This window comes from Phascolarctos cinereus, unplaced genomic scaffold (genome assembly GCF_003287225.1).
Source record: "Phascolarctos cinereus isolate Bilbo 61053 unplaced genomic scaffold, phaCin_HiC Scaffold_9;HRSCAF=440, whole genome shotgun sequence".
NCBI classification, from domain to species: Eukaryota; Metazoa; Chordata; class Mammalia; order Diprotodontia; family Phascolarctidae; genus Phascolarctos; species Phascolarctos cinereus.
The window spans coordinates 19,208,074-19,228,391 of NW_027556402.1; the positions used below are offsets into that span (position 1 = coordinate 19,208,074).

At 40.8% G+C, this 20,318-nt stretch overlaps 2 protein-coding genes across 2 annotated transcripts in view; one reads left to right on the forward strand and one right to left on the reverse strand.

Moving 5' to 3' along the window:
- Nucleotides 1–592: 592 nt before the first annotated feature.
- ODAPH (odontogenesis associated phosphoprotein) lies at nt 593–4,308 on the forward strand. The gene is made up of 2 exons (XM_020988466.1): nt 593–668; nt 3,411–4,308. Exons 1-2 carry the CDS (start codon nt 593–595, stop codon nt 3,752–3,754), a joined length of 420 nt encoding a protein of 139 aa, XP_020844125.1. The 3' UTR covers nt 3,755–4,308.
- A 7,628-nt stretch (nt 4,309–11,936) lies between these two features.
- CDKL2 (cyclin dependent kinase like 2) overlaps nt 11,937–20,318 on the reverse strand; it is a 45,997-nt gene continuing 37,615 nt past the window's right edge. The window contains 2 exon segments of the mRNA XM_020988465.2: nt 11,937–12,160; nt 16,457–16,546. Of these exon segments, the coding sequence (XP_020844124.1) occupies nt 11,937–12,160; nt 16,457–16,546 (314 nt within the window).

The window sequence follows — 20,318 nt, forward strand, 5'->3', positions numbered from 1 at the left end:
GTGTTCTGTGTGTTGGTTAGGACCTCAGAAGTGAATATGGCTACTGGAGGTGGAGAAAGAGCCTTTCATACTGCTTCCTTGACAGCAATGAACAACGGGAAGAGAAGCCATGAACTCTGATAGGAAACCTACTAACAACTTCCTCCAGACACACCCCGAAGAGGTCTCCAGCTCCAAGCTTATTTATTTATTTATTTGTTCATTCATTCATTCATTTGTTTAGTGGGCAGCAGCAGGGCCATAATATAATAATATAACACTACCCATAGACAGAAGGCATAGGGATAAAAAGGGCTGTCTATGTATACGTACACATACAATGCATAGGTTATGGGAGGGTTTTAATGGGCACTTCAAGATCTGACTCCAAGGAGAGATGAATGGCATTTGGCTGCCATCCCAAGAGTTTGGGGGTTGATAAATCCTGTCTGGTATTTGCCTCACTGATCCCTTACCCACCCATTTGCTGGCCTTCTCCCTTGTGGGGCTCTATGCAAATACAAATTACCTGAATCAGACAGCAGATGACTCACTGACTCCCCTTTAAATCCACATTGGCTTTGACACAGTAGGTACAGAGAGACCAGGAACCATGGCTCGCTCACCATCACCAGTCTGTTTCTCCTACAGGTTTCTGGTTTTCTGGTTACTAATAACTGTGGCAGAAGGTAAGTTTTTTGGGGGGGCTTATTCTAATAATGAATTATGACAATGATGCCTCACCTTTCTATATGGCATTTTACATTTTATAAATGAGATGATATTTGTTAAGTGATAGCACAGTGCCTGGCACACAGTAGGTGCTTAATAAATGCTTATTCCTAGTCCCTATAAAGCAGCTGGATCCTCTTATTAATGATGATTTGATCATTAATAAAATTAATTGCAATTGTGTGGGTAATGGGATGCCAGACATCTTGGTAGAGTGGATAGAGCCGTCCTGGAAGCCAGAACAAGTCCCAGCCCTGGGCAATTGGTCTTGGCAACTTTCTAAGACAAGAAACTGCCAAACTGCATTGGTGAAAGGAGTTTCCTCACCCAGGAATTCCATATGCCAATGAGCTTATAGGTCAGGTTCCTATCCCTTGGTTATTTAAGTATATAATCTCAGATTTAGAAAGGTTTCAATCATCTTTTATTGGGCTTCCACAGTTTGCATCCTAAGACAATAGTATCAAATGATTTCCAGCTAATGTCACTAAATAATTAATAGAACTTACAGTTCCTTCTGTTTCACCTTGGGAACCCTATGAGGGCTTTTCAATCAAGTGAAAAAGCATATTGATACATAGATGCATATGCATGTACATGTGTATATGTGTATATATTATACACATGTGGGTAGACAGAAATACAGTACAGATATTCCCTTAAAATCTTCACCATAAAGTAATTATTTTCACCCCAACCAACCACATAATAATTATAAGAAAGGTTTCCTTAACTTCACCTTTTTGCTTATGAGCATGACGTGCTATCATGCAGTGAACTTCATGTCTAGACTAAAAGAATGCCATAAATCCACTTTAAAATTATAATAAGAAAAGACTTACAAGCAAAACTTTTGACAGATTTTTTTAAACAGCATTCTGATGTTGAAGAATTATTGTTGTCAATACAAACATTGTTGTCAATTTACCAACTAGATTTAAAAGTGTTAAGAAACATGTGGCAAACCCTGATCTCCAGGAGTTTACATCGTAAAGGGGGTGAGGTAGAGAGTGGTAAGGACAGCTACAGAAATAACCCCAATACAAGGAAGAGGGAGATATGTAGAAAGGAGAGGTCCTGACAAAGTGCTCTGATTTACCTGGAGATAGTGCCAACCTCTCCTCAGGTTCATTGTACAGAAGAGATATTAGACTTAACTACTCTTGTATACTGAGGGGCAAGGCTCTAGCCTTACTGTCTGAACAGGAAACCAAAGACTTGGTAACTGCCTTTCTAATTTTCTTCGTAATGTAGATTATAAATGAAAGCTTAATAAACTAGGGCTAAAAACAGCAAATTCATGCTAACGTAAGCTTTACATACATTTGTGTTTTAATCACTTCTTAAGGGTCAGATAATGTGGTTTGCTCTGTGTCTTTAAATAATAAAACTAGCTAATGGAGTTGAGAGGATTGGGAATGTGGAATATATTTTAAGTTATTTGATTATTCAAGTAAGGCAGCTTTCAAGGACAGTTGTTTCAGGAAATGCTACTGATGAACTTCAATTAAAAAAATGAATTTGCTTCTCATATGTAACTCCTTTAATCACGAAGACTTTTGTTGCTTTTTAAAAAGAGACTGCTCAGTGAATCTGAAGTCAGAAAGACCTGAATTCAAATCTGACCTCAGACACTTAATAATTGTATGACTATGGTCTCTGGGAAGTTCCTAAAGACAGAGAAAAATCTCAGGAAGACAATGATGAAGACAGAGGCACAGAAAGGTGCTCTGTTGATATCAACAGCTAAGTTTTGAAAAGCAGCTTGTGGCTTCTTCACCCACAGGGGTGAGCCATAAAGAGTTAAAAGGGAGCAGTCGCAGGAAAGGAACCATTTCCTAAACAAGACGCTGGCTAGTAGCCACACAGGCAAATTACAAGAGGAGATGAGTTACACAAAAGTAATTGGATGTGACAGAAAGGTGCCTGGTTATAGCATTTCAGAACTGATTCCAACCGGCAGGAGAAGATGGTTTGCCATGAAAGGTGTGCTCATATGATTGGGTTCCCATGGGTCTTAATCTGAGTGGAATTACATAAGGCCTCAAATCAGTACCTTTAAAGAAATCTGTTTGGCTCCGTATTTGGAAGTAGAGATAAAGAAACATGAATCCCACTGGCATAATGAAAAGGGTTTGTGGTTTGTGTGTGTGTGTGTTTTTTCAATTCTTGTTTTTATTTTTAGTGATCTCAGCAGTAAGCTTCCTGTGTGGAATTGCCCTTCCTTGCTCCTATATTCAAGCCTATCTACTTTTACAAGCCCATTGATAGGAGGTCCTTGGCAAGAGCTCTCCTCCAATTTCCTTAAATTTAAGTAGAGAGACAGCTAAAGGGGAACTCTTGCTTCCTAGAACATGGACATGCCCCAAATTTTGCCTTACATGTGTAAACAACACCATGGTCACCCACATTCTCTTTCCTATACCAGGCACATGTAGCATCTGCTCAGTAAAGTGACCAAAGTAGCCTTGGTCTGTGACATATTGAACAGTATCTTTTACTGTGTTTTACAGATCCCCCCTTTCTCTTCTCTTTCTTACTATATCTATCCTTTCCCAATCTCTAATTCTCCAAGCAAAGGGTCTTCCTAGCTCTCTACCTTGATCTTCTATTGATATTGGCAAAGACATTGCCTTCTTTCATAAACCCGAAACCAGGAAAATACAAATGCATATTTTTTTGGCTTTTTCTTTTTTCAGGTCAAAGAAACACATATAACCCTTTGGGAGTGTCAGAGCCTAGTGTTAATCCTACAGACTGCCAAATCTTTACGCTTACTCCTCCCCCTGCTACGAGGCCTCCAGTAACAACCTCCAGACCTGTCACTTTAGCAACCAGATGGTGCCATTTTCCTCCTCTCAGAAAACCCGGAATCCCCTTTGGGTTCCCCAACCCTCCTTTCAGACATCCAAACTGCGGTCGCCAACCTCACTTACCACCTCACATCCATTGTCGTCATCCATTCTTACTGCCTCGGAGAGGTTTCTACCCTCACAAGTACTTCCCCAGAAGAAAGTCCTCAAGCTCATCAGAGGAATACTGAAGTAAAAGAGAAATCCCTCCCCTTCTGAAGCAGATATGAAAGGAGCCCGATCTCCAGTGGAGGAAGAAAGCCTGTTTTTCTCTTTAAAAGATATAGCTTGGATTCTGACAAACAACCGGGAAACCAAAGGGGAAACCTGGCCTTGGTGCTTTTAGTCAGCAGTGAAGGAACAGCGATACAGACTACGTTTGACTTGTCATATGTCTCTCAGGGCATTTATCTCCCATAGGATGAAAACCTCAAAATTGATGGCGCCCACGTCAGTGAATGGAAGGATATTAAATATTGGGAGGATTTTTCACCTCTTCTAAACTACTGCTCCCTTGACTTTCCCCCAGCAATATCCAATGAGTAATCAACCAATGGGAGGGTGGGAAGAAATCCAGCCCCTCCCCCCTCCAATCTCGGGATTTGTCTCCAACACAAGCATACCACTCTCTTCACTTTTTATCTCCTAACGTTCTCTGTCCCTCACCCTCTTCTGTCTCCTGGCTACGCAATCTCCTCCTATACTTTCCCCTTCTGTCTGGTGTAGGCTGCAGCACCACCTGTTCCAAGGTTCCTTTAGGAAACTTCTCTCACATTCCCTCCTTTCCCCCCAAGGTACCCACACCCTGCCCCTGGGTCATCTCAAGACTGAAGCAGGCACCCCTTGTTTGAGTCTCTGCCCTCTGATTGGATCTATGCTCTGGGGCAGTAACCAGTGAGTGAGAGACCACACATCCGTCCTTCATTTCTGGTGGGTCAGAGCACATTGTACAAGATGAGAAGGCATGGCTGGGTTGTACTCTTCATTGCTGGTCTCATTATATTATCCCTCCTTGAAATTTTCCCTACCCGCCTTTTCTGAATTTCCTTGTTAATGTCAAAGTAATATAATAAATCCATCCTTCTGATCATTCAAGTTCACAATCTTGGCTTCATTTTCTATTTGGTGCTCTCTCATACCCCACGTATACAATCAGTGCCAACACTGCCGTTTCTACCTCTACAAAATCTTTCCCATCCGCCCCCTTCTTTCTACTCACAAAGCACCACTACCCTAGCACAGACTCTCACTGTCTCTGGACTGAATTATTACAATAACCTCCTAACTGGTATCCCTGCTTTAAGCCTCTACCTGCTCCGATGTATCCTCCACATAGCTGCCAGTGATTTTGTTAAGAAAAAGGTCCCACCATGGCACTCCTTTGCTCGAGAAATTCTAGTGGCTCTCCTTCAACTCTAAGATCAAATATTATTTTTCTCTTCATCTCTTTTTTCTGTAAATTTTATCATGCACATAATTGTATATGTACAGAAATTATGTGTGCACTGTAATATAGATGCAATTTTAAAATAAGTAAATACTGATGAGGGTGCATATTAAAGACCAAACATGCAGCCTGGGATAGGGGTAGTTGGCTGGTGGCCCCACAACACCCTCAAGTGGGCCTGGAACCTGATTAAAATGTAATTGGGAAACATTTAACAAAATAAATGAAAATGCAATAAAACAGAGATAATATTACATGTTTAAACGAAGTCAATCTGCAGCTGCAGCTGCAAGTATCCTTATGTACAGATCAGTGGCCTCAATTCTGTTTGAGGTTGGCACCGCTGCTCTAAATCACAGCAAAGTTTTCAGAGTAGTTAACACAAAACTATAAAGCAGGATGAAGATATCTGAGGGCAAACCCTAGAACAAAGGAGTCAGCATTTAATTGGGGCAAGGGAGGGTCGAGGAGCAGCCAACTGACAATTTCAGGGAAGAATGCAAAGTGGTCTTTGAAAGAAATTCTAAAGATCAGAGTTAGAATGCAACATTTTAGGGGCACCTTAAGGAAAACCATTAGAACCCTCTATCATTTTTAACTGGAGTGTCTGCACTAAGTTAATTCTAGAAATGCCCATTCCAGACAGTATGCAACCTGTTTGTAGTTAAGTCATTTTTCAGTCATAATCAATTCTTTATGACCTCATTTGGGGTTTTCTTGGCAGAGATGCTGAAGTGATTTGTCATTTCCTTCTCCAGCTCAGTTTACAGATGAGGAAACTGAGGCAAACAGGGTTAAGTGACTTGCCCAGGGTCACACAGCTAAAAAGTATCTGAGGCCAGATTTGAATTCAGAAAGATGAGTCTTCCTGATTCCAAGCCCAGTCCACTGTACCACCCTAGCCTTTTCAAAATTTTTAAAATTGGTATTAATTATAATTACCTCCTTAAAAAAGTGCAGCACAATTCCAAATACAAGGGACAATTAAAAAAAGTATGACCAGTTTTCTAGTTCATGAATGTCACAGATATAAATCAATTGGGCTAGGGGAGGCCTTGTGCTTTTAGCTGGGGGTATCAAACATGCCAGAACCAGATGAAAATGTTAAGTGAAAAATATTTGTCAAAATAAATAAAAATACAATAGACCCTAGATAAGTTTACTATGTGGTTTACTAAGTCAATATGTGGCCTGCAGAGCATCCTTCTGTGCAGTTTAGTGGCTAATTTCCATTTGCTCCAGGTTGGAAATTCCATCTGCTGGTTATTTGTTAGCCCTCCCTGCAACACGTCATCCACCTGTGCTCTTCGCTGCATCTTCAGGACAGGAACAATTTTTTTGGTCTCCTATCTTATTGCTGAAGGCTGTGCTTGGCAGCCGTCATTAGAATTTTGGTCTGGGAGTCTGCAATGGTTGGGTTCAAATCCCATTTCTGAACCTTCGTAACTACTGGCAAATCACTTCATATCTGTGTCTTTCTTTGTATGCAGGAATGCTATGACTAAGGCTCTATAGACTGACATTCACGATAGGAAGAAACAACCCAATGTAAGCCAACCAAAATTTATGAAGAATAATGAAGAAAAGAAATTTGAAGCAACTGATGTAGACGTGTACATAGTTTACACCCATCCTGTCTTTCTCCAAATGATACTGCTTAATTAATGTCCACACGTGAATGCTGACGCTAAGCAATAGGAACAAATTGTAAATAACTGGAAGATTTTAGGAAAAGCTGTCTAGAAGATGAGAAAGATACACAATTTTATATCATCTTTTCTTGATCTAAAGATATAAAAAGAAGAGGAAATAACCACTTTTTTACACTTTTCATGGCAAATCTTTTAAGTTCAATGTTGGCAATCATCTCTAAATACAATTTAAAGTATATTTTTAAATTATACAAAATCCTAGACTAGACTATCATTAGGAAGATCTATAAGCTCTCAGCTACACATTGCTTAGTAGTTATTGGAGACAAAACTAATAAGTTTATAGTTATTGGGGCCAACCTTGGACAAAACTATGGAGACCAAGTATTTGGTGCCAATCCCCGCTTTTGGAAAGAAGGAAGAAAATAAGGAAGGGAGCAAGGGATGGAGGAAGGATAAAGGAAGGAAGGAAGAAGGAAGGAAGGAAGGAAGGAAGGAAGGAAGGAAGGAAGGAAGGAAGGAAGGAAGGAAGGAAGGAAGGAAGGAAGGAAGGGAGGGAGGAGGGAGAGGGAAGGAGGAAGGAAAGGAAGAAGGGAAGGAGGGAGGAAGGAAGGAGGGAGGGAGGAGGGAGAGAGGGAAGGAGGAAGGAAAGGAAGAAGGAAGGAGGGAGAAGGAAGGGAAGGAAGGAAGGAAGGAGAAGGAAGGAAGGAAGGAAGGAAGGGAGGAGGGAGGGAGAGAGGAAGGAGGAAGGAAAGGAAGAAGGGAAGGAGGGAGAAGGAAGGAGGGAGGAGGGAGGGAGAGAGGGAAGGAGGAAGGAAAGGAAGAAGGAAGGAGGGAGGAAGGAAGGAAGGAAGGAAGGAAGGAAGGAAGGAAGGAAGGAAGGAAGAAGAAGGAAGGAAGGAAGGAAAAGGAAAGAAGAAGGAGAGGAGGAAGGAAGGAAGGAAGGAAGGAAGGAAGGAAGGAAGGAAGGAAGGAAGGAAGGAAGGAAGAAGGGAGGGAAGGGAGAGAGGGAGTTCAGTCAGTTTTCTGGAGATGAGCCTCTCTGAGCTTAACTAGCCTAGTCCTTATACAACAAACACACAGCGCATTTCAGGGACCCAGCAGCTGAAATACTATGTCCTGCAAACAAGGAAGCAACTCATCCATTGTCTATGCAGGACCCAGAAGTGAGCATGATGGGAGGAATATTTTGTAATCGTTCTCCCTAGGGATGGAGGGGAGAAAAGAAAGGGAAGAGAGAAGGGAATAGGTATTTATATAGTACCTACTATGTGCCAGGCATTGTGCTAAGAACTTTACAATTATTATCACATTTAATCCTCACAAAAACACTGGGAGGTAGGTGCTATTATTATCCCATTTTACAGTTGAAAAAAACTGAGGCAAACAGAGGTTAAATGACTTGCCCAGAGTCGCACAACTAGTTAAAGGTTTGAGGCTGGATTAGAACTCAGGTCTTCCTGATTTCAGGCCCAGTACTCTAACCACTGTGCTCCCTAGCTGCCCCTGGTGGCAGAGGAGAGTGTGCTTCCCCTAGGAAGTAGCTGACTTCCTCAGTTTCCTCAGCTGGAAAATAAGGATCATAATAGCACCTACCTTGCTGTATTGTTTTAAAAAAAAGCATTTAGCACAGTGCCTGGGAAACAGTAGGAGCTTAATAAATGTTTTAGTCCCTTCCCTCCCTTCCCTCATGGCAGCATAATTCTTAATAAACCTCTTCAGTAAAAATCCCTTTGTAAAAGCTAATTGATATTAATTGTTTAAATGTTATTGGGGAGGTAATAACTGGTGAATGATATAGAAGGGAGTGAAAGCACCAGATGGGGGCTCATGAATGACAAATTTAGACACTTCAGCCTCTCAGGGCTAACCCAGGACCCTCAGAAAAGAGCTGGTCATGGCTCTGAGCACCAGCTCTGCTAGTCTGCTGTATGGACTGGGAGGCTGCTGGTTACACTTTTGTTAATAAATTCTTGCTGGATTTGGACTTTCCTTTCTATTGTGTCTGTATGTCCTTAGCTGTGGCTCAGGAAGATCCGTATTTGTATGTAAAGAACGAAAGCTCAACCCAGTTAGACAAAACGCTTGGGAATAAAGGGCTAGGGTCAACTGAATTTTCCAATAGGTGGAAGTTAACTAGGAAAACTGTTTTGTTACCACCTGATTGGAGGCTTTTACCTACAATCTGTCTGTCCACCTTGTGCCTTAGCAAATGTAACAATCTCTGATTTTTAATGCCTCACATATTGATACGAGTGCTTTAAACTGTTTCTTTTCGATAACCCTGTAGAGGATGCAAAGTCAATGTTACCATCCCCGTTTTCATGATGACGACATGAAAGCTCATGCCTGATAGAAGTGTCAGAGCCAGCCTCTGTGCTTGGATCTCTTCTAACTCCAAAGCCCAGTGTTCTTTCCCCTTTGCCGCTGGTGGCATTCTCTCCCGGAGGCTGATCACGACCAGTGTTGGGGCATAAGTCCAGAGAACTGGTTTCCCTATCAATTATTCCTCAGGTGACAGTTTCTGGCCCACTCGCTGTTGTGATGCCCGCTCTGTACGCGCTTCAGTTTGCTAATGCTCCTCTTCCAATACAAGGTGCTCAAATTAAGGCCATTTTCCAAATGTGGTTTGATTGGTAAAGGGTACAATGGAAGGAACTATTTCCATCATTCTGGTGGCCATCCATCTCTTATTAAGAAACACAGGATCACGTGAGGGTTTTTCAGATAGGTCTCATGGGGGACTTACATTAAACTTGCAGTCCACTGAACCCTTCCATGCAGGGTCTTTTTCACATCCATTAAAAAGCTGGGTCATCTTTACCCTATACTTGTGTGACTCACTTTTCAAACAAGCAATTTATACTTATCGCTATGACATGTCATCATATTATTCCCACTGTGCTCAAAAAACTTGGTATCCTGACTCTTACACTTAACCGCTAAACTTATTAGTTAGTGAGTTACCCCTCCCCACTTCGTGTGTCCAGGGCATATATGTTTACCTCTATCCAGTCACTGATAAAAATTAGAAAGCAAGGCTAATGAGAGGCTCTCCTTAATACTGCTATCTATTAATTCATACTCTTTGGATACTGACTTTTCAACCACTCACAAAGCCATGCAACTGTCTATCTAGACCCCATTTTTCTTTTTTTTGCCTACTGATTAAAATCGTATATCTCTGAAAGTTTTTAAGTAAACTTAGCAAAATGGGGATTATGTTTGATCTGCAAAATGGATCTAAAAATCAAGGAGTCAGCCAATAACAATAATAACAACAATAACAATATTTAGAATTTGCATAATGACTTAAGGTTTGTAAAGCACTTTTTACAAATATTGTCTTATTTTATCCTCACGACAACCATGGAAGGCAGGTACTATTATAATCCCCATTTTACAGATGAGGAAACTGAGGCAGACAGATTAAGCCACTTGTCCAGGGTCATACACACAGCCAGGAAGTGTTTGAAGCCCTTTCTTGGCTCAACACTCAACTAGTTGCCTCTGAACACATACAACATGTACACAATGACATTGTCCTTATTCTCCTTTACAAAGGGATAAATAAATTTAAACAATAAAGAAACCCTGATAATATATCACACTGGAACATAATCTCTAAAGGTTTTACTGTGTTGATATTTTTAAAGAAAAAAATCATAGTGTCTGTCACATGCTTCCGCCTTGGATCTCTACAATAAGTCCTTCTGGTGAAGACACAAAGGACTGTTTGTAAGAGGCAGCAGGGTCATGTCAGGGAATTTCATTTTAAGTTACTTTATATAAAATGAACCAAGGTCGTCCACTGTATCCAGGGCCATGACCAGTTGTCTTGACTTTTGTCCCTCTACTGGACTTTAATGACTCTGGAAGAGAGAGGGAGGCTGATTTGTGAGACTCTGCCTCACTTAAATCCAATTCCCACGTAAGTCAAGACATCACCCCATGCTGTCATTAGTTCTCTTTGAAAACGAAGGACAAACAACAAAAACAAAACAGACCAGTGGGAACTGTCTGGGAAAACAATCATTCACTCCTAGAGAAGAATGATGAAGCTTTAGAAATAGCTCTTGTACTATGGACATTCTGGACACCCTTTGGAAATGCTCACACAAAATGGTACACACCTTGATGTCACAGGAGCGGGAGGGGAGGAGGGAGCTGTCGCTTTCATTTCCCTTGGCTATGTGGATGAGCTCTGATGGATCAGGCCAGCTGGGTGCTCTAATCTTGTCTGAGTCACAGCTGTACAGATCCAGCTGTCTCGAGGAAAGGGGGTCAGCAAGGAGATGAGCACAAAAGGCCTAACAAGGGGCCTCTCTGGCTTCCCGTCTTGCTAACAGTGTGGCGCTGGAACTTAGCTGGGCACGCTATTCCAGACCCAAGAATCTGAGGGGGGTCCTGAAGGGGTGCATCAAAATGTCCCTCCAGTGTCAGGGTGGAATCATCTAAAACATTTATTTCCAAAATTGTTAATAGAAAGAAAAAAACAAGTGATGTCAACTCCTTGGATTTACTGAATTCTAAAAGGCAGTTAACATAATTCTCCCTCTTCTCTTCTGCCATGGTCTCTTATTGAGGATTTAAGACTGCCAATGTTTTAAAACAAAGAGGGCTACGTCTTGTCAGGACGACACTAAGACATTGGCAGCTGAAGAAGGTTTTTCCCTTTGCCAGAATTGTCTTTGTGTGGTCCCTTGCGACTGAGGATAATTGGAAGGGCCAAAGGAGACCAGATTTTCATGAAACATTGATTGTATGTCCACAGAAAGCACACTGATAGGTACGTGTTCAAGGAGGAAGAATTGATATAACAGCAATGCCAAGGAACAATTAAGTTTTTAATGTTTTTTTTTTTATAATTGAATAATGAGGTGGGGAAGACCAAGGGTAGAAGGGCATTTTCCAACATGACCTCCCACTCTTTGCCTTTGCTCCACCAATCTCAGCCCCAAGCAAATATGTGTGTGTGTGTGTGTACGTATATATGTGTGTGTGTGTACATATATATGTGTGTGTGTGTATGTATAGATAGATAAAGATATATATACATATATAATATTTATGCAGACAATACAGACAACTCAACACATCAATAACATCAACTTTTTAAAAACATATAATATTTCTCTTTGCACACATTTTCCCTCACCCTCCCCAAGCCCATTCCAACCTGTCAAATTTAGTTTAGTTCTTCATCTTACCAGCAAATGACCATTCATGCAGCTAGTCGCCCCCTTCTCCATCTAGAGGTATTGTGAAACACAATTACCAAGGCGGAAGGGGTAATGCCACGATGGTGAGAAAATGCTGAATCTGTCTTAAATACAATGGAAAACCACTGTCCTTTTGTTCCCCTTTCATTTCCACAGCATTGCTCTCAGGAATAACAAGGCAATTCAATGGGACATATTTCACCCTGTTTTGCTCTTCTCCCAGAATATCAATAATCTGATTCCTGGAGTTTGTCATCCTAGATTTTGGAGTACAATCTAAGACCCAAATTAAAAAGAAATCAAAGATATTAGCATTTCTATATAGCAACAATAAAGAGAAATACCATTAAAATAACTACAAAATGGATACAGTATCAAAATCAATCTTCCAAGAAACAATCAAGAATTATATAATATAATCACAAAACCTTCTTTAAAGAAATTAAGACAAATAATTAGATGTATATTCACTGATCATGGTTGGGCTATGACAATGTATCAAAAATTATTATACTATCTAAATTAATTTACAGATTGATTACTATACTACTATTAAAATTACCAAAAGGATACTTTATATAACAGAGTACTGGGCATATAGTAAGTGCCTAATAAATGCTCCATCTATCTACTGGTCAGTCAATCTATCTAGGGCTAGACAAAATAATATAAAAATTCAGTTGTAGGAATAAAATGTAAAGAATCTTAAAGGAAACAATGGGGGAGAAAAAGAAGAATGAAGAAGGAATAGCACTTCTAGACCTTATTATAAAGCCGTAATCATCAAGATTGTTTGGAACCAGCCAAAAGTGAGAAAAATGATGAGTAGAACAATCTAAATCAACAAGAATGAGAAACAATTAAGTTCAATAATCCCAAGGATATAAGCTATTTAAGTAAAGACTTCCTATTTGATGAGAACTGCTGGGAAAACTAGAAAGCGGAGAGCCCAAAGGTAGGTATAGATAAGCAACTTACTCTGTATGGCACAATAGTTTCTAAATGGATGCCCAATTTAAGTATAAAAGAGCTCAATATTAAAAAGCTGGAGGAAAATCATTGGAGGTATCTTTCACACCTGTAAGCAGTGGGAGGATTCTTAACTAAGCAAGGGATATAGGAGATCACAAAAGAGAAAAGGCAATTTTGACTATATGAAACTGAAAAGCTTTGGCACGAACACAATCCATGCAGCTAGCATAAGGAACGAAATTGTGGATAGGGAAAAATCTTTGCCTCAAATCTCTCAAAAGGGGCTGCTCTCTAACACATATAGGGAACTGATGTAGATTTATAAGACCAAGACCATTGACTAGAAAATAAGTGCTCAACAGATATGAACAATCCTCAAAAGAAGGGCAAGCTATTAACTATTAATTATGAAATATTTTTAAACACACAAATACTATGCAGCATCCAAGTGGCCCCACACCTAAGAGACACAGGAGTTTCTGCAGAATGCAGGTCCAAAGCTTAGGTACCACATCCAGAACCAAGCAGAGGTTGCCCACACCATCCAAGTGTAACAGAGGGTGGGAATAGAACCTGACCCAAGCACAAAGCCCCAATCCAGGAACTGAGGCTGGAGATATCAGTAAAAGGAAGAAAATTATAATGAAGGAATATTATGGAGTTAGAGAAACCCAAGAGGTAAATGCAGATATACAGAACAGGATGAGTAAATAAGAAACAGAATAGGTAAGTGGAGTGTGTGTTGGGGTATTCTCATGGAAGGAATCCAGGAACCAGGAGAGGAATGGTGGATAGATATTGTTTAGGTAAAGATCAATAGAGAAAAAACAAAAGCAATTTTGTCCCTAAAGTATACAACAGACCCCCGGAGACATACCAATTCTACCACATAACATAGGGACAAGAGACCTTAGTTCCCTAGGTGTCTGTGAAGGCTCTCTCTTCCAATATCAGAACAGCTAATAATTTCTTGATTTGTTTTAATGAGAATTCCATCCTTCAAAAGGTGAAGGAAAGACAAAGGGACATTCTATTCTAGACATGATCCTCGCTAACACAGAGGCCCTAGTTGCTAGGGTGGAAATTACGGGGACTTTGGATAAAAAGGACCCCTTCTTCTTAGAGTGTGTAATAGCAAATGAGAAGCAGAGGGAGTCAGGGGAGACAGCACTGGACATGAAGGCAGGACCCACTTCATACAACCAGAAAAGTGAAGAGCCTTAAGGCCAGGCTGTGTAGCCTAGAGAAGAAAGGGCTCACAGAAGCCATGATATGTATCTGGCTGTCCTATAGAGGTGCATCAGACTTGTTCTAGTTCATATTAGAAGGCAGGACAAGGAATGGTGAATGGAAATTGTAAGAAGGCATATTTAGGTATGATGTCAAAAAATCTTCTTTAGAATAAGAGCTGTCCAGAGGGGAGTGGGCTCCCCCTCCTCAGAGGTCTTCAAGCAAAGGTTGCATGACCACTTGGAGTTCAGGTGTGCTATACAGGGGGTTCTCTTCAGGTATGGCTTGAAATGAACTAGACAGCCACTGAGGTCCTCTCCACCTCTAAAATCCTGTGATTCTGCAACTGGGAAATGGCTGAACATACAGCAGTATATGGATCCAATGGGATTTTATTGCACTGTAAGAAATGATAACAATAAATGGCTGAACAAGTTATGGTGTATGGTTGTGATGAAATACTACCATGCTGTAAGAAATGATGAGCTCAATGATCTTGGAAAGTAATGGAAAGTCTTGCACAAAATGGTGAAGAGGGAAGTGAGCAAACAAAAACAAAGACATCAGACCTGCCAAAAAACCAAGAGAACATTGTATACAGCAGAGGTGGGGAACTTGCGGCCTTCTAGGTCCTCGGGTGCAGTCCAAGGACTAAGTCCAAGTTGTACAGAACAAATCCTTCTATTAAGGGGATTTGTTCTGTGAGGTTTGTATTCAGTCAAAGGGCCGCACTTGAGGACCTAGAGGGCCCCATGTGGCCTTCAGGCCTTAGATTCTCCACCCCTGGTATACAGTAACAGCAATACTGTTTTAAGAACAACTTTGAGTGACTAAGTCATTTTGACTATTATAAATACACAAATGAAAAATAAAGGACATGTGAAGAAAGACACTATCTGTATCCAGAGAAAGAACTAGTAAATAGAAATACATATAGAATAATTACATATATATACATATACACACACATACACACACACAACACACACGCACACACACCTATTTGTGTCTAATGGTCGCAATCCTTAGGGTAGGGCTAAGGGGAGGGAAGAAAAAAAAGAAAAAAAGAAATTTACATGATAACTTTATTGTATATTTAGAAGGAAAAACAAGAAAAATGGTAAATATAAGGAACTTGGAAAACTGTGGGAAGAACACAGAACAAAGAGAACATGTACAATGACTACAATAAGGTCATTGATGACAACAATAAAAAGTACTTGGACTATGAAGCCTTATAATGAATAAACTGAGTCTGAGAGAACTGGTAACTCCTCCTGGTAGAGGTGGGGACTATGGATACGGAATGCTATATACATGTCAGATGCATCTGCTGAATGCTGGCTTTGTTTAAATGTGTGATTGGAGTGCGTAGGGGCTAAGAGAAGATGATTGTGGTATAAATACAAAAGGCAGGAATAAAACTTCAAAAAGACAAGTGCAAATTAATTAACTCTGAGGTATTACCTCATACTCATCAAATCTGCAAGTTGGAAAAGTGAATGTGAGATGAATGGGGGGCTGATGATGGCATTAGGAACTGATCCAACCATTCTGAAACACAATTAGCAATTATATCAGAAAAGTTACTAAACTGCCTACACTCTTTGGTTCAGCGATCCAACTTTCAGGCTCGTGCCACAATGAAGCCAACAGCAAAAACAAAGGCATTGGACATACCAAAATATTTACGGCAGCATGGCTTGAAGTGGGAAAAAACTAGAAACCAATTATCAGCCTAATGATTGGCAATGGCTTAATAAAAATCTTAGTATATCAGTGCAGTTCAATTGAATAAACATTTATTAAGCACTTAATATACACTAGGCACTGATGATCCAGATACAAAAATGAAACCACCTCTGCTCTCCAAGAGCTTGTATCATTATAATGTATATAATGGCAAATGTTATGAATTTGGAGAAACACGGGGAGACCAGTATGAACTGATGCAGAGAAAAGAAATTAAACCCAAAGAATATTTACAACTGTAATAACAGCAATGAAGACAGCAATTAAAAGGCAACAGAATTCAGGTAAAAGATAATGGACGTTGTTGTTTCCAAATGACTAAAGGAGAAACATATCCTTCCACTCTCTTAACAAACAGTAAACCACAAAAGGTAAAAGTTATTAGTACTGTTAGTTTTAATCATTACATTAAAATCATTTTAATTAATGTTTTAATAACTTACAATGACAAGAGATTGCTTATTGGCATGTTAATGAAATGCCAAAACAAAATATATCAAAATTTTACAAGAAATAAAATCTCATCAACATAAAAAAAGCAAACCTTCAGAAAACCTTGGATTTCCTATGAAATATTTCATTTAAGAGACACAGGGAGTTACAAGAGATGATAGCTACTGTGATGTAGGCCTTCAGCTTTCCTCAGTTTGGGTGTTCCACATGAGGGAAGCTGGCCTCTGGAGGTGCTTTCAGGGAGGACCCTGGTACCTGCAAATCAGTAACCAAGAGTTACAAATTCACAGTAAATTAAAAGCCTCATTTCTTTCCTCTCCCGGAGTTGAGGTTCTGGGGGTGAGTCCGTGGTTATTCCAATATCATCAATGTCCGTAAGCTTAAATTCCATTCCCTAAGAAGGAGGGAGGGAGGGGGAAGAAGGGAGATAAATGATTTGACTTTATTACTTTATACACCTCCCAAAAAGTATGTTCTGGAAGAATAAACAGATTCTAAGGTGTATGCCTGACAGAGACGCAGTTCTGACAAAAGCCGCATGAAGCAATTCCCCATATTTACTCACTGACATCTCTGTAGGTCAGAAGGCAATGTCAGAACTGGAAGGGCTTCAGCCAGGCAGGGAGAGTTTCTATACTTTTTTTTTGGGTGGGGGGGAGGTAAGACTGACTTACTCAATCAGCCACCCACTCTCCTTAAAGCAACCAACAAATATTGTAGGCTTGATACCTGACAGATCAAAGTATCTACACTAAATTCATTAATCACTTAAAGGCATTAAACTAATGTATGCCCCATCACAGCCTATGGTTTTCTATAAAATACAAAGCCAGTTAGGAATGCAGCATGGGAGTCTCAAAGACAACTGAGAGAAGAGGGTAGTTTCAGCTGAGCCCCAGGGAGGAAGGAGGGGAAGGGAGAGGAGAGAGAAGAGAAGGGGGAGGCAGGGGAGGGGAAAGGCTGAAGGCACTGTCTCCTTCCTTCACCTTGAACTGAGCATCACCTTGGGAACTTGGGAGGGTGAGAGGATTTGGACCTATCAGCATAGAATGCAATGCCTCCAGAATCACAATGACAGGCAGCAGTATCCACCTTGGGGGTCAAGGACATACTAGATGCACTGAGCTTCTGGATGCCACAGGGAGCTCAGCACAAAGCTAACCATACCCCGAGGAGAACTGCAGAGGGTCCCATAGAAGGGAGAAAAGAACTTCAAGCCCAAGGATTTCTAGGAGGTGTGTTATCTGTTTGCTACATGTGTTTTCTAAGCTTGAGCCATGTTTCCCTGGACTTCATATGCATTTGTGGACTTTATATGTACCCCAGGATGTGGAAAAACTGGGACACTAATGCATTGTTGATGGAGTTGTGAACTGACCCAACCATTCTGGAGAGCCATTTGGAACAATGCCCGAAGGACTATAAAACTGTGCATACCCTTTTTCTCAGCAATATCATTAGTAGGTTTATACCTCAAACAGATTTAAAAAAAAAAAAAGGAAAAGGACCAAAATATACAAAAATATTCAGAGCAGCTCTTTTGTGGTAGCAAAGAATTAGAAGTTGAAGAGATGTCCATCAATTGGGGAATGACTGACCAAGCTACGGTATATGATTGTGATGGAATACTGCTGTGCTGTAAGAGATGACAAGCAGGATGCTCTCAGAAAAACCTGGGAAGACTTATATGAACTGATTCAAAGTGAAGTGAGTAGAACCAGGAGAATATTGTACATAGTAACAGCATAGTACAATGACCTACCGCAAATGACTTGACTATTCTCAGCAATCCAATGATCTAGGATGATTCTGAAGGTCTTATGATGAAAAATAATATCCAACTCCAGAGGAAAAACTGATGGAGATCAAAGCATACTTTTTTAAAACTTTATTTTTCTTGAGGGTTTTTTTTTGGTCTTTTACAACATGACTAACATGGAAATATGTTTTGTATGACTGCACATGTATAAATCTATATCAAATTGCTTGCCTTCTCAAGGAGGGGGAAGAGGAAGGAGAAGGAAAGGATTTGGAATTCAAAATTTTAAAATTTGTTTTACATGTAATTTGAAAAAAATAAAGTATCAGATACTTATAGGAAAAAAAATTAATTTTAAGAAGGGAATGTACCCCAGGTACTGATGGGATTGTTGGTACCAACTTTACAGATGGACCTTTTTATATCAGGCTTTTATTATATGTAGGAGGGATTTTTGAAGAATGAGGGATGGGCTTAGTTTTGACCCCTGATAATACTAAATCCATGAAATATGAACTATGCTATAGCAGGATTATTTTGAAGAAGCCTTAGTAGTCAGAATCCAGTTTTAGTGGAGTTTTGGGAAGAAGGGCTGTATGCCCTTAAAACAGCACTAAGGAGATGAGGCCACTGCCAGCTTTTCTTTCTCAGTGACGAAAATGCCTCTTATAATTCCAAATCACATCCTATGAATCAACAGCCATTTATTTAGCTCCCATTGCCTGCCAGGCGCTGGCCAGAAGCTGACATCCTACTGGGGGAAGCATATCTGTGTGTGTAAGTGTGAACTTAAACACAGACACACACAATGTAAATACAAAATAGTACAAAGTAATTAATTACAAGGCAACTTGAAGGGGGAAGCACCGGCAGTGTGGAGAATCAGCAAGGCTTCGTGGGGGAAGCCTCTCTAGAGCTAATCTTTGAAAGAAGCAATGGGTTCTGAGAAGCGAGGGTGAAGAGGGCTGCATTTCAGACAAAAGGGTGGTCTGGGCAAAGGCAGACAGATGGGAAATGGAATACGAGGTGTGAGGGTCAGCAAGAAGATGAGTGCGGGCAGATTATGTCTTTACTCTTGTGTGCTGCTGACTAAAGCTAGAGAAAATCATGGAACTGTGCTGACTGAATCTACCACAGATATAACCTATGAGATCTCAGGTGGGCTCTCACTTCCCAAATCAATTTACTGTCCCCTACCCCAGCACAGAAGCTCTTCCAAATCGTTTCATTGCTCCTTGGGTCCTCCAGCATTTCAGCTGAGGACATGGCCTGAAGCCATTCACCAAGAGCTCCATCACCTCTCTTCCTTATCTCACATCACTCACACATTTTCCCCCACTATGTCCTCCACCCCTGTCTCAAATAAAGAGATGTACTTCTCCTTGCCAAGGAATCCCCATGTTGGTGCACAAGTGATCCCATTCTATCCTGTCTTCTTCACCAGATTGCTCCCTCTTTAGTCCCCCCCCCATTAATCTTCAGTCTCTCGATGTCTACAAACATGCCCGTGACTCCACCATCTTTTAAAAAAAACAACCTTCACTGATCCAGCTATCCCTGCTAGCTCTCATCCTATATCTCTCCCCTCTTTTGTGGCTAACCTCCTTGAGAAAGCCATATACAACCGATGCCTCCTCTTCCCCTTATCTCACTCCCATCTAAACTTCTGCAGTCAGCTTCCAACCTACTATCTCCAAAATGACTAATGATCTAAGGGCTTCTTCTCATTCTTCATCCTTCCTGACCTTTGACACTAATGATCATCAGTATGGATGCTGGATACTGCTGGATAATGCTCTCTACTCTCTGGGCTTTCATGACACTGCTCTCTCCTGGGTCTCCTCTTCCAAGTCTGACCATTATTTAATCTTCCTCTGGGCCATGCCCACTAACTGTAGGCATCCCACAGAATTCTATCCTGGGCCCTCTTCTCTTCTCCTTCTATGTCATTTTACATGGTGATTTCATCAGCTCCCAAACATTCAATTATGTTGTCTATGCAGATGATTTTCAGCCTTGGTCTCTCTCCTGAGTTCCAGACCCACAGGAACCAGATGTCCCAGAGGCATCTCAAACTCAACATGTCCAAAACTGAACTGACTGGCTTCGTCCCCCTTTAAACCTTCCCACTTCCTGACTTCTCTACTGCTGTTGAGGTCCCCCCCCATCCTGACAGTCACCCAACCTCATCAATGCCTCGCTCACCTTCCCAAGCCTCATCATTCCTACCTCCACGTTTCCTGTCTTCTTATACTTTACACCCTTGTA

What these genes read in the sequence shown, in the direction of transcription:
- ODAPH (XM_020988466.1), top strand. Translation starts at nt 593, where the DNA reads ATGGCTCGCTCACCATCACCAGTCTGTTTCTCCTACAGGTTTCTGGTT. An exon ending in ACTAATAACTGTGGCAGAAG is followed by an intron (nt 669 to 3,410) that starts GTAAGTTTTTTG and finishes TTCTTTTTTCAG; the next exon opens with GTCAAAGAAACACATATAAC.